The sequence below is a fragment of the Rosa rugosa genome, chromosome 1, assembly GCF_958449725.1.
Source record: "Rosa rugosa chromosome 1, drRosRugo1.1, whole genome shotgun sequence".
Classification (NCBI taxonomy): domain Eukaryota; kingdom Viridiplantae; phylum Streptophyta; class Magnoliopsida; order Rosales; family Rosaceae; genus Rosa; species Rosa rugosa.
Window position 1 is genome coordinate 9,809,640 of NC_084820.1, and position 27,043 is coordinate 9,836,682.

General features: G+C 38.8%; 4 protein-coding genes and 1 pseudogene across 4 annotated transcripts; 4 read left to right on the forward strand and 1 right to left on the reverse strand.

Annotated features, from left to right (window-relative positions):
* Positions 1-696: 696 nt before the first annotated feature.
* On the forward strand, positions 697-2,090 carry LOC133715910 (uncharacterized). The gene is made up of 3 exons (XM_062142607.1): positions 697-1,117; positions 1,499-1,620; positions 1,713-2,090. Exons 1-3 carry the CDS (start codon positions 872-874, stop codon positions 1,855-1,857), a joined length of 513 nt encoding a protein of 170 aa, XP_061998591.1. The 5' UTR covers positions 697-871; the 3' UTR covers positions 1,858-2,090.
* Positions 2,091-2,500: 410 nt separating this feature from the next.
* LOC133739961 (uncharacterized) lies at positions 2,501-4,066 on the forward strand (annotated as a pseudogene).
* A 160-nt stretch (positions 4,067-4,226) lies between these two features.
* LOC133715902 (probable prolyl 4-hydroxylase 10) lies at positions 4,227-6,647 on the forward strand. Its single transcript, XM_062142595.1, has 8 exons — positions 4,227-4,583; positions 4,660-4,744; positions 4,999-5,096; positions 5,214-5,311; positions 5,433-5,562; positions 5,667-5,854; positions 6,099-6,187; positions 6,422-6,647. Exons 1-7 carry the CDS (start codon positions 4,372-4,374, stop codon positions 6,170-6,172), a joined length of 885 nt encoding a protein of 294 aa, XP_061998579.1. The 5' UTR covers positions 4,227-4,371; the 3' UTR covers positions 6,173-6,187; positions 6,422-6,647.
* A 573-nt stretch (positions 6,648-7,220) lies between these two features.
* LOC133715891 (aconitate hydratase 1) lies at positions 7,221-13,282 on the reverse strand. Its single transcript, XM_062142584.1, has 20 exons — positions 13,124-13,282; positions 12,932-13,036; positions 12,480-12,640; positions 12,302-12,394; positions 11,947-12,132; positions 11,653-11,814; positions 11,358-11,502; positions 11,098-11,240; positions 10,971-11,027; positions 10,801-10,880; positions 10,622-10,697; positions 10,048-10,233; positions 9,515-9,582; positions 9,311-9,429; positions 9,098-9,219; positions 8,840-8,938; positions 8,242-8,721; positions 8,023-8,121; positions 7,689-7,931; positions 7,221-7,612 (listed from the first exon to the last, which is right to left on the reverse strand). Exons 1-20 carry the CDS (start codon positions 13,125-13,127, stop codon positions 7,538-7,540), a joined length of 2,703 nt encoding a protein of 900 aa, XP_061998568.1. The 5' UTR covers positions 13,128-13,282; the 3' UTR covers positions 7,221-7,537.
* A 9,381-nt stretch (positions 13,283-22,663) lies between these two features.
* LOC133715922 (NEP1-interacting protein 1-like) lies at positions 22,664-25,003 on the forward strand. Its single transcript, XM_062142625.1, has 5 exons — positions 22,664-23,350; positions 23,885-24,063; positions 24,186-24,269; positions 24,365-24,532; positions 24,629-25,003. Exons 1-5 carry the CDS (start codon positions 23,197-23,199, stop codon positions 24,749-24,751), a joined length of 708 nt encoding a protein of 235 aa, XP_061998609.1. The 5' UTR covers positions 22,664-23,196; the 3' UTR covers positions 24,752-25,003.
* Positions 25,004-27,043: the final 2,040 nt, after the last annotated feature.

Sequence of the window (27,043 nt, forward strand, 5' to 3'; positions counted from 1 at the left end):
TTATCTTCTTAGAAAATAAGTTTAAGCGAATCATTTAGGTCAAATTGATTTTAATTAATTGCTTATTTCTTGACACGACGACACTGTTATTAAACGAGTTTTGTCGATGTGTTATGTTGCCTTTAATTATATCGTGTTTGATTAGATATTCCAATTCGTATATTTTACAAGTAAAAACTCGACACAACAACGTAACCAATCGTAAATACAAATTGCCACCCCTAAGGTAGATGTTTATGTGGAAGATTTTGGGCAGATCACACCACAGAAGGTTGAATGCTTGACTGTTAAGGAGATATCGAAAAAGATGATCAGCAATAGGCCAGTACCAACATATATTTACAAGACATAAAGTAAAAAACTCCATGTCCAGATTACTTAACCAAACCTGTAATGGAATCTTCTGCGTTATTTTTTTATTTGATTTTTCTTTTCCAATGGAATCTTCTTCTGGGTTGTTAGATAGTTGTGGTGGTTTAACTTTTACCTGATGTATTGAGTATTGACCAAGCAGAGTCCTCTTTTTTTAATTCTGTGTACATGTGTATGCTTGGAAATTATCATCCTTAAAGAAGATGCTGCCAAACATTTCTTACTACAAAACTTCAACTTGCATCTACCAGTCAATTGTCCTTTGTTTATCTACTCTTTATAAAAGATCAGATTGGAGAATACAAGAGATTGTGTCTGGGAAAGCCAATATCTATCAGTCTGATCATTTGAAAGTTTGTTTTGAGCAGTAGCTAGTTCTGGGGGGTTGGTACGTCTTGAAAGTTCCATTTCCAATTAAGTCTAGCTTCAATCTTTTGTTTCTTATTGCAACCGACACCTGAACTGAGAAAATCATCGAATTCGGTTTGTGAAAAGGTTGATGAAGATGAAGCAAATTGAGCAGGAGAGTGGAAAGTGCTGTGACGAGAGAAAACAAGTGATTTCATCACCATCGCCACCGCCTCCGCCACCACCATTCCCAAGGTTCTTGGCTAATCAGAGTGTTGTTGAGAGTGTGACAAGGCGAGAAATCGCCAGGTTCTGGACGCAGAAGCGCTTTAATGAGGAGGAGCACCTCCTCGCAGCGATCAAGGCTGCAGCACGCATTAGAGCCCGCAAACTCTCGGTATGATTTACTTGACACTTGTTACGTACATGTATCGGAAACTTTGGTAAAATGTGATGAATTCTACCGTACATTAATCTATTGATACATTGATGAGTATGTACTGATTTTGTTAGAAGGGTAGGCCAAAAGTAGCCGTCTTATTGAGCTAGTTAGGAGCTAACACTCCGAGGTTAACCATTTTAAAGGGATCAGTTCCTTGCCCGTCAAGTATTCTTGATCACAGTCAGCAATTTTATAGTTTTAGACATTAATTGCTCATCTTTGCAAATGGAGACAGATGGATGATCAATTGTATCAGACGTAACAAAGTTGCAAAAAAGAAAAGGAATAGTTTCTTACATGTGCTTAACTTAATCTTGGAAGGTGTATGGTTTGCAGGAGGAAGACTACAGATCTTTTGAGGAGTCCTTGAATGATGAAGACAACGATGGCAAGGATAGTGATGGCGCAGTCAAAACGAATGAGAACAATGATGAAATTCGTGTTGGAATAAAGGACTGGTTAGTTATTTTCTCAATCGATCAATCAAAGAAAGAGAGCCAGGTCATACAGTTTCCTTAACAGTAAATTAACTTTCAAATAACATGTGCAGGTGGACAAAAAGCAAGTATGCATACTTGAACCAGCCAGATATTGATTCCAAGGAGCCTCCAAAAAGGCGCAGCTCCACATTTGTTCCTAATTGCTTTGCTTATAAGCCAACTCCTCTGTACCCAACCTCTCTCGGTGTTTTTTAAACCAGCTGAGCTGCTTCAATTGATTGGATTGAACATTCATGAATTATATGTTTGCTAAAAGATGCAAGTTTGTATGTGTATTATATTTAAAATAAGTAAAGGTTGCAACCTGCTTTGACGGTAGTAGTTTTCTGTGTATAATTATAGACACTACCATTTGTTTGAATTGAACTGAATTGAAATGAATTGAATTGGGGGTAGTGTAACAGACCCTTCGTGGCTTTGTTATTTTATTCTGATTCTGTTCTGGTAATGAATAATCAATTGTGCTTCTCTGTTTTGACTTAGTAATCAAATTACCAATTAATTTCCGTGGATCAAACCAAATTCCAGACACAACTCACAGAAGAAATCCAAGACACGACAAATAAAAAGAAAAAGAACCAACATTCTAATAGTGACCCAAACACTTTCCTAGTTTGAATAGGTTATACAGTTATATTTCACTATTTCCATGTCTGACTGTATTTCCTAATCCTATCGGGCAATACTCAACAGTTTCCAAATTTTAACTTCCCTAAATTGTTCATTGCTTTCTCTATAAGTACCTCTAAGACAGTGAATAATCAAAATCAGAGAAGCTCCCAAAATCACAGATTTGGTGTGCTGTCAAGGCTGAGTGTTTTAGATTCTAGATCTCAAGATGCAGAGTGGGGAATTTAGAATGCTACATCTGGTGAGACCATATCTTCGATATCTACCCCAAGCCGAATGTATACACAGCAGAAAGATCACCTTCAAAGAGAAATTCGTATTTACTGCAGCTGCACTGTTCGTCTTTCGGGTTTGCAGTCAGTTTCCCCTCTATGGGACACATTATTCTACGTTTAACAGATTTGATACATTTTACTGGATGCGTGCCATTCTGGCGACAAGTCCTACTGGCACTGTAATGGGGCTCGGTATTAGCCCCATTGTGACATCTGGAATGATCATGAGTTTCTTAGCCAGTTCAAAACTTATTCAAGTGAACAACAGAATCCGCGAGGATCTTGAACTGTTCAATGGGGCACAGAAGTTGTTGGGAGTCCTCATTGCTGTTGGTCAAGCTGTTACTTATGTGCTATCAGGAATGTACGGCAATGTAGGTTTTGTTAATGCCCTTCTCATCATAACTCAGCTTTCCTTAGCTGGAGTCATAGTAATGTGCTTAGATGAGCTTTTCCAAAAGGGATATGGTCTCGTGTCATCTGCGAGCTCCCTTTTCGTCACTGGCAACATCTGCGAAAACATCATTTGGAAGGCTTTTGACCCCGCAACTGTAAACAGCGGCCGCGGGGGAGCTCATGAGTTTAAAGGTGCACTTGTTGCTTTGTTCCATCTCATAATATCCAGGACAGACAAGATCAGTGCTATTCGAGAGGCTTTCTTTCGAGAACACCTACCAAACGTGACAAACCTACTTGCCACTATCTTCATCTTTCTAATTGTTGTCTACTTGCAATGCTTTCATGTGGCTTTGAAAGTGAGATCAAAGGGAGCAGCGTCATCATATCCTATTAAGCTCTTCTATACTTCTAACATGCCCATCATTAATCTCCAATCCGCTCTTGTCTCGAATCTTTGTTTTGTATCTCATTTTCTTCACAAGAGGTACAATGGGAATAATTTCTTGGTGAATCTCATGGGGAAGTGGAAGGAATCTGGCCGGCCAGCTCAATATTCTCATTGGTGGTCTAGCTTACTACGTCACTGCACCAGCAAGCTTGGCAGATATGGCAGCCGATCCCATCCACGCAATGTTTTATCTAGTCTTTATGCTTGCAACATGTGCATTGCTATCGAAAACTTGGATCCGATTCTCTGGTTCTTCTGCGAGAGACGTAGCAAAGCAACTCAAGGAACAAAACATGGGGATTCATGGACATAAAGACTCGAGCCTAGAGAAGAAGCTTAATCGCAATATACCTATTGCGGCTGCGCTTGGAGGAATGTGCATTGGTGCCTTGACTGTTGTGGCAGATCTCATGGGAGCAATGGGATCAGGAGCTGGGATTTTGCTTGCTGTTACAATCATATATCAGTGTTGGGAGACATATGAGGAGAAAGAGTGCTAGGGCAAATTAACTTTTTGTCACATTTATGTAGAAAACAGTATTTGGGAGATCTTGACATATAATGTAATTTGTATTGAGCCACGCAACTTCAATAGTAATGTATAATATAACATTAGCTTTTTCCCTATTTTTGATTCTTCAAAGTATGTGGGATAGTAGATAGTTCTCAATTTTATCATCAAATCGTTTTAACTAAATTGTCAAAAACCTTGGAAGAACGTGTATAGTTACAAACACTAGTACACTACATAACATGTGTGAGTATTAGAAGGGCCCTTCTAAAAATAAAAATAAACTCTGCGATTTCGTTTCCGAGCAAAGTCTTTGAAAACAAAGCGCGTAGAGACGTGTGTACTGATGATGCTGTAATCTCTCTCTCTGTTTCCAGATCTCCGATCGATCCTCAATCCCAATTTCTAGGGTTTCTCCAATTCCATCTCCATCAAATCTCAAAACCATGGCGGTTAAGCCCAGGCACGCGCGCGTCGCGGGTCGCAAAACGACGTCGTCGTCCTCGTCCTCGACTCTGGTGCTGACCTTGCTCGTCATGGTCACCTTCGTCATTCTCATTCTCCTCGCCCTCGGAATCCTCTCCGTTCCGAGCGGCGGCTCCTCCGGCGACTCGCCCAAGGCCAACGATCTCAGCTCGATTCTGCGCAACGCCGAGAGGTGAGTTAGAGTTGTGCTCTCTTGATTTTGGTTCGGTTTCCGAGGGTTGATTTGGTAATTATTGTGGATTTTGTAGGAGTCAGGGAAATGACGGAAGCAAGGAGCAGTGGGTTGAAGTCATCTCGTGGGAGCCAAGAGCTTTTGTTTATCACAATTTCTTGGTAAGTTGAATTTGCTCTAATTATAGAATTGTCACATTGATTGAAGGAAATTTCCTTTTTTGTTATTGTTTCTGATTGAAATGTGGAGTGATCAAGTTTCTGATTTCTGAGCCAAAATATCTGCATTGTATATTTTCGGAATATACTGTAAATCTGTAACGATTGCTTAGATGAGATTAATGCTTCATAAATGACTAGATTCGATGTAATCGGAAGAAATGGAAAGCTGACCCTGGTTTTGGTAATTTCGGCAGACACAGCACGAATGTGATTATCTAATCAATCTAGCCAAGCCTCGTATGGAAAAGTCGACAGTAGTTGACAGTGAAACTGGAAAGAGCAAAGATAGCAGGTGTTTGTTACTCGCTGGCTTCTCGTGTGTTATTTCTGCTAAATGTGCTTGTTCTTTTTTCTTTCCTCGCTTATTTCAAATCATGTGTGATCCGATTGGTTGATGTCCTGTGTGCAGGGTTCGTACAAGCTCTGGAACATTTCTGGCTAGAGGACGGGATAAGGTTATCAGGAACATTGAGAAAAAGATTGCTAATTTCACCTTTCTACCTGTAGGTAAGCTGTTGATCTCCTGCCCTGTGTTCATTATTTGTTACAATTTTAACGATTTTGTAGTGTCTATGATGTTTTCTACAATTCGGAAGCTGTTTTATTAATCCAAAACCACAATATACAGAACACGGGGAGGGACTTCAAATTCTCCACTATGAAGTCGGACAGAAGTATGAGCCTCACTTTGACTATTTTCAGGATGAATATAACACTAGGAATGGAGGTCAACGTATAGCTACAGTTCTGATGTATCTGTAAGTTTCATACCGTAGTTGCGTAAACACTCTTTCCTATGATACAATACATAGAGCCACTTATATTGATCCTGAAATATGTTTCCTCCTCCCGTGTGGTACAGCTCAGATGTTGAAGAAGGGGGTGAGACTGTGTTCCCTGCTGCCAAAGGGAATATAAGTTCTGTGCCTTGGTGGGATGAGCTATCCGAATGTGGGAAAAAAGGACTTTCTGTTAAACCTAAGATGGGAGATGCTCTGCTTTTCTGGAGCATGAATCCTGATGCAACTTTAGATCCTTCAAGTTTGCATGGTGAGTGATTACTTATAGTAAGTTTGTTACTAGCTCGGAGAAGCATTAATTTTAGGTGGTGCCGTGTCGGTGAATCCAAACTATTTATCATGGAAGATTTTTTATGTACATATTGCATTTATTCAAGTTTTGATAGATCAAACTTTATTTCTGATACATTTTTAATATTTTATTTGTTCATTGACAAATACTCCCGCTTGAAATACCTTTCCAGAAGTTATATATATCTTCTGTTCTGTTTCAGGTGGATGCCCTGTAATCAGGGGGAATAAATGGTCATCTACTAAATGGATTCGTGTGGACGAGTACAAAATTTGAAAAACTATACAAGAGGTGATTACCAAACATACAGAGTTAATCGTTCATATGGGAATCTTCAATTTTAGGTTGTTATATACTGTGAAGCTACAACTAATTGAATCCTGAAGTCTGTCATCTCAAAAGACAAAAACAAAAAATTCCTAAAATCTGCTTATTGGCTCTTCTATGGTTCTTTTTGTATATACTGTTGTATTGTTTCTTTAATTTGGTTATCTATATTCTTGTCTCAATGATCATTTCTGGCAGGTTATACAAGTTCTTATGTTACTGCTGTACTCGTCAAAATCTCAAGCCCGAGCTCCATTACCTGTGCTTCCAACTATCATTCGTAACCTAGTAAACTGGTGGACACCTGCATGGCCTGGAGATTTTGATGGACTAGTTATTGCTCTACTAATTCAAGTTTTGTATGTGAGCTATATTCTTGTTACCACTTCCACTGAAAAATAAGCATCCATATTTTTCCTTTTTAGTTCTTACTGTCAAAAGCGTTAGGACATTGAGTCAATAATATATGTGTAACCATTCGCTGAAAATCAAGAAATTACTGGCACGTTTACTTACTTGGAATGAAAAATAATCATGAATCGGAGACAACTGGAATGGGAGAAGAAAGGAATCGGTATTGATTCCTAAACCCATCTCCTCCTTTCGTAATCAAATTCCTGAGTATTTACTATTTAGGAATCGATTCCTTATAAGGAGGTGGGACATACACTCATTCCGATTCCTTCATGTGTTGGTAAACGCATGAATACTTTTATCCGGAATAATTCCGATTCCTTTATGTGTTAGTAAACGAATAGTTTTACTCTGTAATCATTCACTCCAATTCCAAGTAAGTAAACTTTGTGAATCTTCACAGATCCCATCTCACTGTAGTCTGTAGTGTGCTCTTTTTGAACTTGATAGATGTTTTGTCAAAATCCATTAGGAACCTTGAGAAATGTCATTTGGATCAAGGACCAGAACTTGGTGTTTCAGAATATAATTTGGGGTTTTTAGAGTAGCTCTTCGCAAGAAAAGTTAAAAAGGAGACTACAAATGAACAAACCACATTGAGTACCTTTACCCTCACCTCCATTAAAGCCAAATTTTAACAATTCAATTCCAAACAAAGTATAACCAATGACAAAGAAATATTGGAAAATTTTCATCATGACCAATGCAAGCTCTATATCCCCTGAACATTCTAAAACTAGAATAATCCCATCCCCAATATTTCTTTATTTATGACGTAGATGGGTTCAGCTCTAGAACTGAAACAAATCTTCTTTCCCCCACCATGTTGATTATTAGAACTTGACGAAAGATTGGTACAATGGCAACCTACACCTGCATGCCAAGAGCTTCATGATTGATCTAACTCTTTGCGCCGATCAGATTCCTGATGACATATTGCAAAATGCCTCCGTGATCAAAATAAGCCAGCTCCACCTGCACCAAAGACGGAAGATAAGCAACCTGAGATGGACAAAGACGCAAATGCAGTACCAGTGTTGGAATCCATTACCTCTGTATCAAACCGTAGCGTACATACAAATGACTTTCCATTGTCTGTCACCACTGTGATATCCTGACCGGGTCTAATTTCGCTAACAATGCTTGGAAGGTCGATGGTGTAGCGTTCCTCACCGGTCAATCCAAGAGTTTCAGTATCCTCCCCAGCCTTGAAGCATAGGGGAATGATACCCATGCCCACAAGATTACTGCGGTGAATGCGCTCAAAGCTCTTTGCTATGACGGCCTTCACCCCCTGAGAATAATTATGATTTAAAGCATTATTTCAAGAAGCAAGTCAAAGGCAAAATGAAATCAATGAAATAGGGTATTGTCAAAGGGCATACCAGTAGCATTGGACCCTTAGCAGCCCAATCACGAGAACTTCCACTCCCATATTCAGCACCAGCCAAAATGATTGTGTCATGCCCTTCACTTTTGTACTTCTGAAAAGTGCGACAGTGGTAATATAAGTAAGGTGAGATTAATACATTATAAGATACAATTTTAAACTATCTGAGGATCTCTTTCAATTGCAAATAATTGTATGAAAAAGTTGACATTACCATGGCAGCATCAAACACGGAAACTTTCTCTCCTGAGGGATGATGAATTGTTTTGGGGCCCACTTCTCCTTTCAAAAACTTATTGACCAGGCGAATATTTGCAAAAGTACCTCTTGCCATTATTTCGTCATTACCACGACGACTACCATAAGAGTTGAAGTCTCTTCTATCAACACCACGCTCCATAAGGTATTTGGCTGCTGGACTATCTTTGTGGATGCTACCAGCTGGTGAGATGTGGTCAGTTGTAATACTATCTCCAAAGTTGAGCAAGCAGTAAGCATTCTTCACACCATGAGCGCCGGGAGGAGACATGGTCATATCTTTAAAATAAGGTGGCTCATGTATATAAGTGGACTTTGGGTCCCATGCATAGAGAGTGCCAGAAGGTACAGATAACTGATTCCACATGGGATTTCCTTTGGTGATTGCTTCATATGTAGCCATAAACATCTGAGGAAGCACATTTGATTGCACAGCCTAAACAGAACAAAAGAATAGTGTGAACTTCAAATCCCTCAACTTGGTGGAAATTGTTCTGAAATTTATTAAAGTTCCAAAAAACAAATGTCCTAGTGGATCAGCAAAGCAATCTCACCTCTGCTACTTCTTGATTAGATGGCCATATATCCCTGAAAAATATCTTCTTTCCATCTTTTCCCACCCCTATAGGTTCAGTGTCAAAATCAATATCCACCTGCAGCATTGCCTATAAATTAGATATTGCACCAAAGAGAAAAAATTACAAGCACAAAGCCAGATCCACACATGATGGGTATGCATATTATATGGCATACAATATAATGTGAGTAGACACAGATCAACAAGTGACAGCAAGAATATATGAGCTCCATACCGTGCCAGCAAGAGCATAAGCAACCACAAGGGGAGGAGAAGCAAGATAATTAGCCCGTGTTAAAGGATGTACACGGCCCTCAAAATTCCTATTTCCAGATAATACGGCTGAAGCTACAATATCTGTAAACGTGTAGAAAATCAACAGCTTAATCACCTTGTAAGAGTCTGTAGAGTACCATCTGTATAAGCATTATTTGTCTATAGTACTTACCATTTTCCGTAATAGCTGATGCCACTGCTTCATCAATATCTCCTGAATTTCCAATGCATGTGGTGCATCCATACCCAACGATATTAAATCCTAGCTGATTCAGATACTTCTGCAACCCACTGCACGGACAATCCATGGCCTATTAATACATCACTAAAACAGTAAAACTTTCTGAAGGATATAGTATATGATTCTTATGAGTACCTCTTTTCCAAGTATTTGGTTACAACCCCAGAGCCTGGCGCAAGACTAGTCTTAATCCATGGCTTGACCTAACAAAAGAAACACAAAATTTCAAGTCTAATTAACTCAAAGGGTTCCCTTTTGAAGTATACAAGGCAGCAAGAAAACTAAGCACTCTGTTATCTAACTTGAGAAGAAGATTGCCATAAAAGAATATGCAGAGAGTACTTCAACTATTGAGGAAATAAGTATTAACTTCAGAAACTGTTGCCCTTAATTATGAACCAAATGCAGCCAAACTGGAAATTTACCCATAATCTTAAGATAGACTACTTCACATGTATGGTAATGCATTTTATCTGACAAAACTCATCAACAGTAACATCATTCTGCCCAGTACTGTAGATCAATATTGTTGTGTTTCCAACATTATATATTTCCTTCATTACTTGTTTTCATTTACTAACTGATGCATCATATACTTCCCTTTCACTTTTTCTCAACCTATATATCATTATACCAACGTGAGAAACAGCCAAAAGTAGACATCCAACCTCCAATCCTAATTCACAAGCTTTCTTTGCAACCAAGGCAGCTCCTAGCATTACACTAGGATTTGAGGTGTTTGTGCAACTGGTAATAGCTGCAATTACGACATCTCCATGCCTAAGCTGTGCAGGGATTCCATGAAATGAGAACTCTACAACTTTCTTTTGAGATTCCTTTGGCACAGCAAAACCCTGAAATGCCATACAAGAAATTTCAGCAAAAACAGACGGATGTTACGCATAATAATATGACAGTCTAATACAAGACATAATCTCAGTTATCCAATTAGTAAATAAGTAACTAAAACAATAACACTCTTCAATGATCACTGACCAAAAAAAATTCTGAATCAAGATTTAATCTTCCATGTCCTTATGACAAACTTTTCAGAGAGTTTCCTCGAGTTGTTTTTAGCTTAAAACCATAGATACACAATACAGAAGGATATGTTTTTATATAGATGAATGTTTATTTTCAGATAAATTTAATCTGTTATATAATTAAATTCTAGAGCATCCAAATATGCCTGTGACCTCCATGCTCTATTACAACTTGTGTTTAACTTATAGATATTCTCACCTTAAATCCAACTCTATTGTCAAGGCATGCATGCCAATCCACTTTCATTTCTTTCAGAGGAACACGATCATGTGGCCTGGAAAACATATGCTTCTCAGTGGTGCATAACAAAAGATTGAAATTCCAAAATGGGAAGAAAACATGTGCGCATAGTAACTTGAATTATCAAGAGATTCTACCTCTTTGGCCCTGATATGCAAGGCTCCACATCCTCAAGTTTTAGCTCAACATTAGCAGAGTATACTCTCTCTATCTGGGGCTGAGTTCAGGAAAAATGTTCATTCAGAAACCATCTTGTAGATAGATGTTGAATAGGACAGTATCCAAACTAATGAGTGACATATTTTACCTCACTGTAGTCCACGAACATCTTATTAGCCCGTAAATAAGATTCTATCATAGCAACCTACATGAAAATTTCCATCTTTTAGTGTAAATAGAGGACATTTTAAATGAAATAGAGTTTAAGCACTTACAGTGTCAGCAGTTCTGCCAGTTAGCTTTAGATATTGCAGCGTGACATGATCGACAGGAAAGAAGCCCATGGTTGCACCATACTCGGGAGACATGTTGGCAATAGTAGCACGGTCAGCTAATGACAATTCACTCATGCCTTCCCCTGAATAAGAAAGTAAAGGCCAACATCTAATGTGAGAAATAAGCAAACCTAATAGCAGCTGCAACATCTACATTGACAACATGGATCACTAGTTAATGGTTACATATGTAGATATACCATAAAACTCCACAAACTTCCCAACAACTCCATGCTTCCTCAGCATTTGAGTTACTGTCAGAACCAAATCAGTAGCTGTCACACCATCTCTCAGTTTTCCAAACAACTTGAACCCAACCACACCAGGGAGGACCATGCTCATGGGCTGAATATAAACAAAAGAGAGACTAAGTGAACTTTCTGGAAAAGAAAGTGCATAAATACAAGTTGTAATTTAATGAGGATCAATGAATCACAAGAAGATAACAAGTTAGTCATCAACAAGCAGGTATATCATAGAAGCGCACTCCTATACCTGGCCAAGCATCGCAGCTTCTGCTTCGATCCCACCCACTCCCCAACCAGCAACACCTAGTCCGTCAATCATTGTGGTGTGTGAATCTGTCCCAACAACACTATCAGGATATAGCAAGCCATCTGTGTTGAACACCACCCGTCCAAGGTATTCTAAATTAACCTGCAAATCAGCATTTGAATTTGTATATCAGGCTGGCGTATTGGAAGTACATCTGGAAACTGAGAAAAGAAAAACTGTAGGAGTGATATATTAGAGAACCAACTTATTTTGTCTCTGAACTGATGCAAGTACCTGATGAACGATCCCTGATCCAGGAGGAACAACGAGCATGTTATGGAATGCATTTGATCCCCATTTTAGAAACCCAAACCGTTCTTTGTTTCTCTTGAACTCAAATTCCATGTTTGCCTGCACTGCATTGTCTGATCTTGCCACATCTACTTGAACCGAGTGATCAATGACGAGATCAACTGGTACCTACATTCATGAGAAGTCTGTGTTAAGATTATTTTAAAATAATTATGATTCACTAGTACAAATTAAGCAAATGACATGTCTATAATGAGCCATGGTGTCTTTAGAAGAAAAAAAGAAGAAGATAAATATGCCAAAGTGAAGCAACACTGAAAGCATATATGTAGCTCACCAATGGGTTAATCTTGTTAGAATCTCCCTTGAGATTGTTCATGGCATCTCGCATGCAAGCCAGATCGACAACAGCAGGTACCCCAGTGAAATCCTGAGAAGCAGCAGAACAACACAATGATAATCCACCAATATACATCACTAATATTACGACAAATGACAAGAACGACACTGTTTACCTGAAGAAGGACTCTAGCAGGTTTGAATGGAATCTCAACCTGCTTGGGAGCACTGTTCTCCCAATCAATAATTTTCTCCACATCCTTACTCTTAACCTGAAACTCATCGCAGTTACGGATTGCAGACTCGAGAAGGATCTTAATAGAGTACGGTAGCTTATCTGCATCACAAACATCAATACAACTACACTCAATACACCATCACAAAAAAACTCGAAACATTTATAAAAAAAAAAACAATGCGCCGCTCAGAAGAGAATCACAAAGCAATTAATACAACCATTTCCAGTATTCCATTACTCTAATGAATCAAAATCAACTAAAACATTCAAAAACAGAATCATCGATCCAAAACAACTTCGCAGATTCATTTCATTTCCTACTGTTTCATTCTCGGTAAGTAACCAAACGCAAACCACAGTAAATAAAAAAAATCAGAGCTAAAAATTTACCGACTCTAGGATCATTGAGAGCCGGCAAGCTGTAGTACTTTCCGAACTCGCCGCCGTCCGGCTTCTCAAGCGATTTCAATATACTCTTGAACGGATTCTCCGCCGCTGCGATCAATCAAAACCGTCAGAAATGAACCAAACGGATACAAAAATTCACAATCAGAGTCAGAGAAAAGAAACTGAGACGATCACCCATAGCGAAATCGATCGGAGTAACAGAGAAGCTGATCGGATCGGAGTGGTTAGGGCTCTGATGTGATCAGAATCGGAGTGAGTGATTTGTGTGAGGCAGAGTGGGAAGTTGGTTGAGGGTGACCTTCACGTTATACGAAGCTTTCGTTGTCGTATAGTCTGGGTTCCATGAATATCCCTGATCTCAGAAGAGATTAGATTCGGTGCGGGAGGGTCTAGATTTATGTTACTGTTCTGTGTTACGTGGCAAACGCCAAACGGTGGATATTTGATTCCTCAAATTCTTCTATGCTTTTTGGTCTGAAATATTTGATTTTTAATCTTGATTAGCATCAGATAGATCCCCACCATTTAGTAGAAATCTCACTTGGTGATCATTAGGATCTCCACTAATATATATATGTTTGAGAGACTTTGTTGTAAAACTTTTATCGGAAGAAACTTCAAGCTAGGGTGACCAAAAAAGCTATTGTCAGGCTAAATTAAGTGCAACATGTGATGTCAGATTCGTATAGTTTTCTGTTTTTGTAATGAAGAAGTATATATGCTAACTCTTTACTTTAATTTATCCACGACTTTGACAGTTTGACTCTATCAAATGTTTTCGAGCCCCAAGTGATGATACCAATGAGAATTGGTAGGATCGATTTGGATTGTAGAAGCATGTGATGATGATATGTACTAATGGCACAGCTGACTATTCTTGGGAAGTGTACTTGTGACAACTTCTGTTTGTGTGTGCCCGAGGATGGTGTGCACATGACCAACAAAAGGAAGGGATAGAGTCGAGGGATTAAAGGAAAGAAGGTAATATGGGCCTAGGAAACGGAAAATTACCCAACAAACAAATTGGGCCTGAAAAGGCCCAATAACATTAAAGCTTGGGTTTAGTTTCTGCGTTGGGTAGTTGTTTAATTTTGGGGCCATGTGTACTTCTTTTTCTTTGAGGGTTTTTTTACTCATCTATACTATTATTAAGAGAGGAAAGTTTGTTAGTTAAAATAAAAAAAAATTACAGAAATGACCGTAAAAGATTAAAAAACTTTGAGAGTTAATTAAATTACAATGACAATTATGACATTTATAAAATAATTTTTTATTAAAAAAATAAACCAAAAAAAAAGTCACAAACCACTTTTCTCTCCCATGATCTTTCTTGTGTCTGCAATAACCATTTTCTTTATTATTTTCTGGAAAAAAAAAAAAAAAAAAAAAAAAAAACTTGCACGTACAGAGCATATATATAGACGAAACTAGATACACACGCATAATTTCGCCAAATATTTTGTTGGCCTTTTTGTCTACTAGTTTTTTTTAAGGATTAAATACTTGTTACTCCTCAAACTTTTGCCTGAAAAACAGTTTAGTCCCTCGCCTTCTAAATTACACTAGATAGTCCTTATTCTCTCTAATTCTCACACAACAGGTCCAAAACAGGCCTAAAATGACTATTATACCCTCACTTCATCTTTTTTTTCAATTTTTCTCTCTTTTTATTTTTTTTTTTGGGGGGAGGAGGAGAGTTTTTGGGACTCCAGTTGGCTCCATTGAGCCCAGATCCAAATTTTTCGAAGTCTGCCTTGCCGCTGTGGTCACGGGTCACCTCCGACAAACCTGCCACCACCGTCAAAACACCAGAAGTCCGACCCCACTCCACGGTCATCTCCATTCGATTCCAGGCCTCTAAAGCGAACGATGTCGCTCCAGCAGACGTCATCCTTCGACCCCATCGCCCAGACAACATCAACTACCCGAACCTGCAGAAGGAAACCACCATGTCCACAAAAAAGAGAAACTACTGCATCTGCGGCAAATTGTCGCCCCAAACCCGATCTCGACTCCATAACTCGGATCCTGCCACAGTCTAGAAGATCCTCAACGGATTTGAAAGGAGCACCAACAACCACCAACGCATCACCAAAGCAAAAAGAAAGCAGAAGAAGAAGAATTAGGGAAGCACCATGGAGAAGATCTCCGCCGCCGCTTCCCACAATCCAACCAGAGAAGCGAGAGAAACAAAACCCCGTCCTCCTAGAAACGAAACCCCAACTGGAGTCTCAATTTTATTCCTTTCTCAATCTCCAGCTTCAAAGTCTCAATTTCGTCTCTAATGGCTTCGATTTGCTTAGACTCGTCGGAGTGAGCCCTCTCAATCTCTCCTTGGATCGTCTTCAACTCGGTCGCGAGCTCCATCCGCGACGTGCTCAAGTCCTCGATGTCGTTCCGGACCAGAGTCAACTCGGCGTTCATGGCGTCCAGGTCGCGGAGCTCGTCGTCCAACTTCAACGACCTGTCGTAGACCTCGCGCACGTCGGCGTACGTCGGCGTTCCTCTGGGATTTGATTTGGCCGGCGACGGCCTTCAGGTTGCGGAGGTCGCTCTGAGCGGTGGTGAAAAACTAGCCGTGAAAAAAAGCTCTGGAATTCCTTCAAGCTCGTGGGAAGGGCTTTGTAGGTAGTAGATTGGACGACAGGGACGTACCGGATATTTTTTTTGGGGGGGGGGGGGGGCAGAGTTTTAGGGGTTTCGTTTTAGGAGGATAGAGAGAAAGAGCTGAGAGAGAGAAGTAGAAAAAATAAAATAAATAAATAAAAAGAGAGAAAAATTGAAAAAAAGATGAAGTGAGGGTATAATAGTCATTTTAGGCCTGTTTTGGACCTGTTGTGTGAGAATTAGAGAGAATAATGACTATCCAGTTTAATTTAGAAGGCGAGGGACTAAACTGTTTTTCAGGCAAAAGTTTGAGGAGTAACAAGTATTTAATCCTTTTTTTAATGTAACTATTCATTAATGTGAATACAGATATTGAGAGAATTGGGTGTTAATCAATTAATATCAAAAGTAGATAACATTTTGATAAGATTGAGCCATTCTTAAGGATCCCTATGGCTAGAACCAGTGGCAGATCTAAGATAAAAATCTTGTGGGGGTGAGGGGTTTTTTTTTTTTTTTTTTTTCTGGGTTATTGAGGAATATGAAAATACCAAGTAAAAAATGTGTATGAATGCATATAGAACAAAAGCAGAGCTATGTGTACAAAAGGGACGGGATTAAATAGTTACAATCTACAATGCATATAGAATGTGATTGTAGTTAAGTATGTCCAATTAATGTATCAAAGCCATAATATGCAATGAATTTAATTGTAACTGGGGCTGATCTTGATTTTCTTTTAACTTTACCATGTCATTGGCAAGTATGTTCATTCTATATATGTATGTAAAAAGTTTTGAGTGATGGCAGCAACCCCTGTTGGGCACCACATAGTCCGCAAGTGGCTGAAACCAAATGAAACAATATAACTAGGAGGGCAACCTAAAATATAACATCATCCTAAGATTAAGACTAAAGCCAGTAACTTGACACTACTAAAGAAAGCACCGAAATAAAACCAAGCACTAACCCTAATTTATTTCTTGAAACCATAGGAGGTAACCCTAGAGAACAATGCTAGCTTAAAAACCTAAGCAATGCTCGATTAGAAAACCTTAAAAAATTGAGCCCAAACCAAGTCAGGCCCAACCCCTAGCCTAGCAACATGGAAGCCCAACTTGAGGCCCAGATCACCACCCTCATGAACACAAACCCAACCAGCAGTCGTCAAGACGCCAGCTGCCATACACCACCTTCTGCACACTGTGTCCGACCCAATCCAGAAGAACGAGGAACCACCGCCCTTTGCCTAGCTAAGAGAGACAAACCCAGTATCCACACGACCATGAAGAAGTCGCTGCAACTCATCCACAACCAGCAAATCCCCCGCCTGCATCACGCAGATCCCCGTTGTGCTTGACCTCAATAGCGCCGCCATCCCACCGACCTCATCCAAAGTGCATCGGATTGGAAAGCGATCCAGGCGTTGAACAATCACATCACCAAGGTGCTTATTCCGCCCCCAAGCCCATTTCCTACCCCATAAAGAAGAACAAACCAGTGAGGAGACCATAAGACCCGTCCGACGACAACGTTGTGATAACGTGTCGTCGGACCGAACAAAAGAAGAGGCAGCGGCTTCCCTTGATAAGGGAACCCGTGTTTCCCTTGAGAGAGAAATATTTTTTCTCCAACACCCACCTGAAGTGACTCCACTCAAACGATTTAATGTGAATAAAAGATTAAAAATTAAAATCGGATTCGACCGACTTTTCCTCTAAGAGCAGATGCACCAACAAGCCAATTGGGTGACCAATTGGAGAGGAGGATCACTGTTGGCATGCAGCGGGACAAAATTGCCCAGGTACTCACTGTGCAGCACATGGGGACCACTTGCCCAGGCAATTGGTTTGCTAATCGTCGGTCGATGAATTGCTTGACCTTGGTGGTGGGCTCCACAAGCTTGTAGACCTGTTGCCAACAACTTTTTTTTTTGGCCCATACTTTTCTGTAACGATTATTTAATCGTAGATGTTGGATCCTTCGATCCAATGGTTGCGATTAAATGACAACGACAATTTTTTTTTCACCAAAAAAATAATCCGTAAGGTAAAATAAATTCTTAAAATTTATTTTCAAAAATTTTATAAATATCTATTTCCTCACTTTAATTTCTCACACCAAAATTTTCAAAAATTAAAATTTTACCTCTCCATCTTCTCTTCATTTCTTTCAATTATCAATCTTCTCACAACAAAATACCCTTTTTTTTTTATGATAACGATATCTATGTTTTTCTTTATTGGGAATGATATTTATACTTGATATACAATTTAATTTGTTTTTAAAAAAAATTCATTAATTTTTTTAAATTAATAATATGGGGAAATGATCATTTACCCATTTTTAGCTTAACAATTGCCCACTTGCACAACGAAGAGTTTAAAAACCTCATTTACCCAAAACACTCTAAGAATCCATTTCCCCTTTACTCAATTAATTCTTTTTATTTATTTTTGGGACTTTTTTGCCCTCTCCTTCTTTCTCACTTAGAGAGAGAAGTCATCCTCCACCTTGCTAAGCTCCGGTGACCAGTGGCAGCCGCCAACTCCGGTGACCGGACTCCGGTGACTAGTGGCCGGCCTCGGACTCCGGTGACCGGAATCCGGCGACCGGTCCCTACTAATACCAGTAACCATATTATTGCCCCCCAGTAATCATATTATTGCCCCCCAAAAATCATATTATTGCCTCCCAAAAATCATATTATTGCCTCCAATAATCATGTTATTGCCGTCCAGTGAATTGTATGAACTCCCAAAACCAAAATGAATACACTACAGGCACAATTGATCAATTTATAATCAAATTATTGACTCCCAATAATCATATTAGTGCCTCCCAATAATCATATTATTGCCCCCCCAATACAAAGTCCAATGTCTCTACTGCCTCCCAATAGACCACCAAAAATGCACCATTTTGTAGGATTCACAGATAATTTGACTTTAATACACAAAAAACAACATGTAACTTATCAAAACACCACACTATAGTGATCCCTGTCCATCGTATCAAAGTCTACTGGGGGGCCAATAATGTGTCTACTGCCCCCCAGTAGACCATCAAACAAACCCCACAGTTACATTGCAATGTCAGATTACTCACATTGTTGAACAGATAGTAGATCATTGGCCTCCAATCCAATAGACATTCAAAAAAAAAATGTTGTTCCTTGCCAAAAAAAAGAACTGAACAACAATTCTTAAAAAAAAAAAAAAATGCAGCAACCGGAGTAATCCATGTCACTCCTCCGGCGACTCCAGCATCGAATTGCTAAGGGCACCCAGTCGCTTGGGCACCCAACTCATCCAAGACATCCCACTACCCCCACGTCCACCACCTGCTGCTGCACCGAGCACTGACACAGCAGCCCATCCCCGCGCGGCCCTTGCAAACCCAGCAACGCACTACAGCTCCACTGCCATACCGGATCACCCACGTCTCCGGATCCACACCGACGCCGTCGAACAGACCCAGTCGCCGAGTTCCTAGGCGCCGGAATAGCTGATAAGAACGACATCACCGACAAAGGCAGCGCCGGTGAGACCTCTGAAGCTTTTCGTCGCCGCCTCTCTTCTTCATCATCGTCGTCGTCTTCGTCCAGAAGGGAGCAGCGATTTCCTGCATCACATAGATCTCCATGATGCCGAGATCTCCATCCCCAACCGACCGCCTTATCGATCAACGTCCATTCGTCGTCCGGCGCAGATGGTGGTGAACTCACATCTTCGAGACCGATGGTGGTTGGTGGACTCGGCATCTTCGTGGCTTATAGTGGTCGTTGAGTCGGCTTGGCAGGGGAAGGAAGAGAGAGAGAGAGAGAGAGAGAGAGAGAGAGAGAGAGAGAGAGAGAGAGAGGAGAAGGGGAGTATGAGAGGATAGAGTTTAATTGGGGGCAATACTGTCACTATAGGTTAGATTGGGTAAATGGGGTTAATAAACTCTTGGTGGAGTAAGTGGGCAATGTTCATGCTGAAATTGGGTAAGTGGTCACGGCCCCTAATAATATTGTATGATTAATCTAATTATTAATTATTTAATTAATTAAATTATAAGTTTAACATTATTTTGAATTAATGAATTATTCAAATTTGAATTGTGAATAGTGAATTGGCAAGCAAATTGTCTTTCATTGATGCATTGTCTAAGCTGGAGGCAATTGCCAATTTGGGATGAATAGTGGATTGGTAGTACCAATTTGGTTAGCAATTAGCAATTGCCCTTGGTTCATGGGTGCATTTACTCTAAGGGATGGACCTAGCTAACTGTGCTACAATTTATTATTGATTTACGTAATTAGGTCAGAGATTCTTAATGATCACGCCCTCATTCATGGGTTATTGCCCAATTAATTAAGTAGGATTAGAATATTAGAGAACTAAAATATCAAAAGACTAGGGTTTTAATTAATTAGTTTTGTGTTTATGAAGTTCCAATCTATACGCACACAGAGCTAATCACATAAACTGTCCTTGTCCATGAAGTCCTTAATCCTTATACTACTAAATTTTGCATGTGTTAACCGGAACTTCTAAAATTTTCAAAAATCATTATCAATCTACAAAACTACATTACGAGACTTCGAATTATTTCATTGATCGATTACAATTAGTTGAATTTAGTGCATATGATAAGGTCAACATACCAATTAAAAGTTCAAAGTATTCTTAGATTGATAATGATTTTTGAAAAGTCAATTATATGTAAGGTGCTTCCATGTTGATTCTATTAGCTCAGCTAATTAATAGATCTTTTTCATGCATGAAATTAAATATTTAACAAGTGTAGAAAATTATGTAAAACTGCGTTAAATTAACTTCGATCTAAAGCGAACTATAGTATGATATATACTCACACAACTATAATATGATATCGATATGGACTTGGTGATTACCTTTTAATAGCTCTACCCCTCTCGTAATGGCCGGCGCAAATCAATCAAAAATTAGGCAAGAAAACTACAAGAGAAAGTGAGAGTACTGATCATGAAAGCTAGTGCTTGCGACTCCCAAACACTTAATCTCCAAGAATTAATCATTCAGGTTTAAGTCGATGTATTTCTACCACATAGTCTCTACACGTAGTCGAATCGTGGTCAGTCCTTTTCATCGTACTTATTGCTCTTAATCCGTGAAAATCGAGCGCGCTCTTACAAAACGAGTGGACGACTGGATTTGTATGCAAGTTGCGGAAGTTGTTTTTTCTTTGTGTTGGAAAAAGTCAGAAGCAGTTGCGCGCAGCTTCTGCTATTTCCAGAAGCATCTTTTTCTAACCGCGTAGAGGAGGTTCCGAACGAATTCGAAGCTGCGTAATCACGTTTTCAAAGGAGGCTGCCGTTAGTTATTACAACGGGTCGCAGAAGCTAGCCCACCGCGTGGTGTTTGATAATCTGGGTGACGTAGAATAAAGACTGGAAATGACGTGATAGATATTAGGGGCTTTATTACCAGCGGTGGAAGTTTGGTAGAATTAGTAGCGATGACTCCTAGCTCGACCCGACATATATATACAGTATATTGTATTTGTCAGTATCCATTAAAATCGAGTGAATGACCAGAACCAATTTACACTAGAATACTTACTTCTTGTCTCATTCAATGATTGTTTTATAAAAAAAGAAAGGAAAAAAAAAAAAAAACAGAGAGTCAAATTTAAAACGTATGTATATAACGTTTTGATTTGAAAGTAATGTCAAGTCTAAAATTTAAAAATTGTAGCCATTATACGGTTACATTTTTCTAACGTTTCTCAAAATACTATTGCTAGTTTTGTCAGGCCCAAACTTGAGATTTTGAGACTCGAGGCGAGAAATAAAAATGGGCATACATTTTTTATAAAAAATATATATATATTTCAAAAAAAAAAAGGAAAAAAAATATTACAAAAGAAGAAGATAAAATATTACAAAAGAAGATTGAAAGGAAAAAAAATTGAAAAGATAAATAAATACACAACTGAAAGTGGATCTTGAAGTTCGAACCTAGGCTAAGGGTAACATAAACTTTTATCTTGCCAACTAAACTAATCCTATTATTTAGTAAAAAACATACATTTTATTTACTTAATAATTCTTTTAAATACCACCAGAAAAAAATTAGACCCGACGACACATTGGGTTTGAGACAGCCGACTCACGAGCCTCATGTCAGGTCTGGCTCTGAATTTTGTAGATACATATGCATGGAAGCATTCAATAATTTGTCTAAGGAATAATGACCCTAAATGATTTATAAATTTCTGATCCTTTAATGAAATTAAACATTTTCTTTTCCAAAACTCTGTTTTTGTCTCTGGACTTATTGAAACTCAACCCATGAATTGAATGCAGTAGTTGCATTACAAAATAAAAGATACCTAACTCAATGCTTCAAGCTTTATTGGAACTCATTTACTCTCTTTGCTTTTTTTTTTTTTCTTAAGAAAGTGTAAATGAAAGAGAATATGCTTACTTCAAACTAGAACAAGTAGTCCAATTTTATTTTTCTATTCCTACTTTCCACTATTGATTTTGCGTCTTCTCCCCCTCTTTTCTTTCCAAAACGTAAAGGATTCTTCAATTTACAAGTTTGTCATAAGTCACTTATCATTTACTAGTAATAAAATGAACTAAAAATTACTTTAAATTGCACATTAGAGTCACCTAATACAAAAATAATAACTTTTTAACAAACATTTAACATTTCGTAAGGTATATATATAAGATTTGATTAAAAAAAAAAAATCTCATTATTACGTATGTATCTGTCTTAAGTGTCACTTTAGAAAATTCACCAATTTTCTTCCAGATATTTCGGAAGGATGAAGAATAAGGTATTATATATATAAATTATATAACCTCTTCAGCACTCGAGTGATCTAGAAGACTAGAATTGTTTTATAACATCATCATCACGCAAGTGATCTAGAATTGTTTTGGTTAAAATAATATTAAGTTAACATGCGTCTCTGATCATTTTCTCCAAGTTTCAACCACTTCAATACCCTATCCCAACTCGAGGGGGGCAAGAATTTCCTAGCAACTTACCTTATTTGGGAAGCTTAATAATAGCAAGCAAACCCCATCAACTCCATAACAAACCAAAATTGAACTTGGGGACAGATCCAAAGGTGTTACCACTTGGAGTCAGCGGTGGCCAATCAATTTTGGTTAAAAAAAAAAAAAAAAATCCTTGACTCACCCTCTCTGTTATGTTTGAAAACAAAAATGGGTGATGGAAAATCAACACCATATTTGCAGTGACGGGTTTTGTGGACGATTTGTCAAAGCAGAAGAAGCTTCTCTATATTGGGTCTTGGTAATTTTTGATTTCAGTCTATATAATCTTTGTTCAACGAGCAAATATAGCTAGCTCTACTGGCAGAGGTAAAACTAAGAGAGAGAAACAGAGAGAGCGATGGGAAGGGAGAGAGAGAGTTCTGTATGTCAAGGAGAAGAAATGCCTTAAATGCGAGTTGGTTGATGTGGTTTTCTTTTTTTATCTTAAGGACTAAGCATACCTATCCTTCTTCCTCTTGCTTGGGTTCTTCCTCTTTATATATATAAAGGGTTTAAATTCATATGCTTTAAGATCACCACCAACATCTGAGCTATAACCCAAAATCCCTTTTAAAACTCTGCAATTTCTGACCCCCCAGCGATGGATTTTATAGCGCACCCATCTCGTTTCTCGTCCTCCTTTTCCTATTCCTTTGGAAATATCTTCGAGAGGGTTAAAGATTTTTGCAACTTTGCGGTTTCTGCGATTATTGGGAACGTTTTCTCTGCGATCTTCACCTTCTTCTTTGCTTTGGGTGAGTTTTTATGGTCTCTCTGTTCGTCTCATTTTGCTTTTTTGAGAAGCGCTTATTCTCCTGGTTTGTTTTGTTCTGTTTGTTCATTGTCTTTCTTGATCAAAGTTTTTGTCTTTCTTGGCTGATGGGTTAATGGATGTTGTTCGTTGATCTGGTTCTGTTTTGATGACATGGGTTTTGCAATGAATTGGATATGGGTTCTTGAATCATTGATATCTGCACCCAATATCAAATTATCAATTGGGCCTCTGTTGCTTTAGCAGAGGAATTCAATTTCATGCATTAGAATTTGCAGTTTCTCATAAAGAAACGAAAATTCGTTTGGATGCATATGCCATTGTCTTGTTGAATTCTAGCTTTGATTAGAGTGTAAACCTTTCCCTTATAAGCAAAGGGGTTTTGGGAATTCTTGGCCTCTACATTCTACCAAAATCTGGAATTTTAGATCTTTGGAAGGTGAACGCTTTTTCGCAATTAAGAATTTTTTGGTGTTGCTCATATTCTAACCCAAGGAAATGACATTTTTGTGTGCAGTGGGCACCTTGTTGGGAGCTTTGACTGGAGCTTTGATAGGACAAGAAACCGAGAGCGGATTTGTTAGGGGTGCTGCTGTTGGAGCAATCTCAGGAGCTGTTTTCTCCATTGAAGTGTTTGAATCATCCCTTATTCTATGGCAATCAGATGAATCCGGAATTGGGTGTCTTCTCTACTTGGTGAGCAATTAAGCTTTGGTCCCCATCATTTATACTGTTAGGTGCTCCCTGCAAATGTTAGCTCTTTGAGCAGAAATGTCATTCTTTGAGTCCTAATTCATGTTTTGCCGTAAATTATGCAGATTGATGTCATTGCGAGTCTCCTAAGTGGTAGATTAGTCCGCGAGCGAATTGGTCCAGCCATGTTGAGTGCGGTGCAAAGTCAGGTAATTTTATACTGGATACTAGTTTTTATTTGAGACATCAACTCACAAAGGCACATTCATTTGCTTACTCTTCCATATCTTTTGTGCTTAACCAGATGGTTGCTGTTGAATCAAGCTTTGAAGAGATTCCTAACATCTTTGACACCGGTGGGGCCAAAGGATTGCCTGGAGATTCAGTTGAAAAGATCCCAAAGATAATCATCACTAGCAACAATAATGTGGATGCTTCTGGAGATAAAGTCTCATGTTCAGTGTGCCTTCAGGTTATAAAAGCTTAAAACCCTTTTGTTTCTTTCTTCGAAACTGCGGTTAGTTTTGAAGCTCGGTCATTGACATTGTGAATTTTTACATTTTGTCAGGACTTTCAGCTTGGAGAGACAGTCAGAAGTTTACCACAATGCCATCACATGTTTCACCTGCCATGTATAGATAAGTGGCTCCTGAGGCATGGCTCTTGCCCACTATGCAGAAGGGATCTGTGATGATGTCCTGTAAATTAACGAAATGAGTAAAGTTCTTTCATTGATTATACAAATTTTGTACCACTTTTCGTCTATATTGTTGTTTCACCAGGCTGCTCCGGTAGTGTTCTTCATGCTACATTGTGAGTTCATGTATAAAAGTTTTGATTATGATAGTTTTTACTGCACAGAAAGCCCTTCTTTCCTACTACCCTTGTACTTATTTATACTGGAAACATTATTGGTACGGTTGTGAGGGCATTTATATTTCAATCTAGATAGTGTTATCATAATGGCATACCTGCAAAAAGGGTTCTACTGAACAATAATTTTGAAAAGAATGGAACGTACACCGATTTTTCATTTCTGCACACATTTAGGTCTCGTTTGGTTTATGCATTAGTTATTTCCCGCAAGCATGAAGCATGGAAAAATGACTCCCAGGGTGTAGGGGAGAAATTTAAACCTTTCTTTTCTTCGTGGGTTTTCTGTTCTTTTTCTTGTGAGATTGAATCATTTTCATTCTATGAATCAAATCACATCGGATGTGATTCCCCCGATGTGGTTCCCGATGTGATTCGTGATCCTCCTGACCAGTGGTTGTTCTTGAGCATGGTGGGATCCAATGCTATGCATGGTCAGCATAAGCATCAGACATGTTGTGCATGCCACTATGCAACTAGATAAGTGAAACAATCTTATCCAGAAATCCAGAATTCCACTTTAAACTCAGAAACCAATTGGAGCTTTATTAAACTTCAAGTAACATAACGAAGAAATGCCCCTACTGTATTTCGTAGTGTGAGGAGTGCAATAACTCTTGCTCTCCTGGTGCAAGTAATTGAGATTTTGGTTGGCTCCACAATGGAGATATTTTGTTTTGAATTTTGATGATAGAACCATGGCATCTGGTAGGTAGGAACATAATTTCACATAAGAAAAAGCTTGATCTTTTATAGGTTTTGTGTGTGTTGTTTCTATCGCTTCTAATATTTCTTCTAAGCAATAACTTTATTGAAAAACATAACACTTGTGTCTATACTTATGGCCACATCGGTGTGGTCGGGAGTCACTTCGGGACATCTTGTTATGGTACGTACAGAAGCGTTGTAGGCTCACATCCTAATGGTATAAGTTTTTCGAAAACTATTTGAACATAGAATCGGAGATCATGAGTTCGAATCTCTACCAATCAATCGTGCCGGGGAAGGGGGAGGAGTACGGCAGACAATCTCGCAATAATGTGCCTCCTGCTGAGTGTGCTGCGCTATGAACTGTTAACTCTAAGCCATCTCTGTCGATAAATCAACAGTTCGAATTTCGGAGTACGTTTCGTGTGTATTCTTGATAAATCGGTAATTTGTCGGCCCGGTTCAATTTAAGCCTCTCCAACAACACTTCAAACCCAACCCCTCTACCTTAAAGAAATTTAACAACAGGAATCCCTGTAAGAAATTCAAAACTTGTATAAAAGCATGGGCAAGATAACAAGCAAGGACAAAAATTTCTAACCAGACAATCAAGTAGGTTAACACAGCTAGTTCTCTCTGCTTTTCCCAGAGTTATATTAGATTTGATCCCATCCTTGAAAGACTGGACCTGTAAAGTTAATTCTGACTCAAGTCAGTGAACCATATTGTACTTTGCAGCAAACCAGCGCAAGAATACTGAATTAAACCAACTCAACCAGTCACCACTGAGATGGGTAAATTATATATTCCAGGAGATTCCTAGGATTCTGAGGATTAATTATTTGATTGCACAGTACGAAAAGGCTAGGGTGAATATGAGGATTAATTATTTGATTGCACAGTACGAAAAGGCTAGGGTGAAGCCATTAACGCAAAGCATGAATATCTCGTAGCCATGGAGCAATTATCTAAACCCAACTGCAGAAAATAAATAAAGATCGATGAATGCAGTAGCAAGTAGTACAGAGAGAGCTTAAGATCTTCAGCTACCACGTACATGAATAATTTAGATTCATCATCGATCTCCTTGGGGGCCATTACAGTAATGGAGTAGTGCGAGATCTGCGGCAGCTTTTAATTTCTTGCAGAGCACAAGTACTCGGCTTAGGTAAGGGTAGTTAATCTATTTACAAGATTCATGGGCCTACTGATATAGGGTTTTATATACTTTCCTACTTTTCTGTAACAATCCCATGAGATATATGGATTGACACGTCAACATAAAACATAGAGACGATCGAATTCATACCTTTTTTTTTTTATCTCTTGAGCTCGAATAACGAGTTATTATGTAACGTCGTAACATATTAGTTTTATTCATCACATACTTGTTTTATTGCTC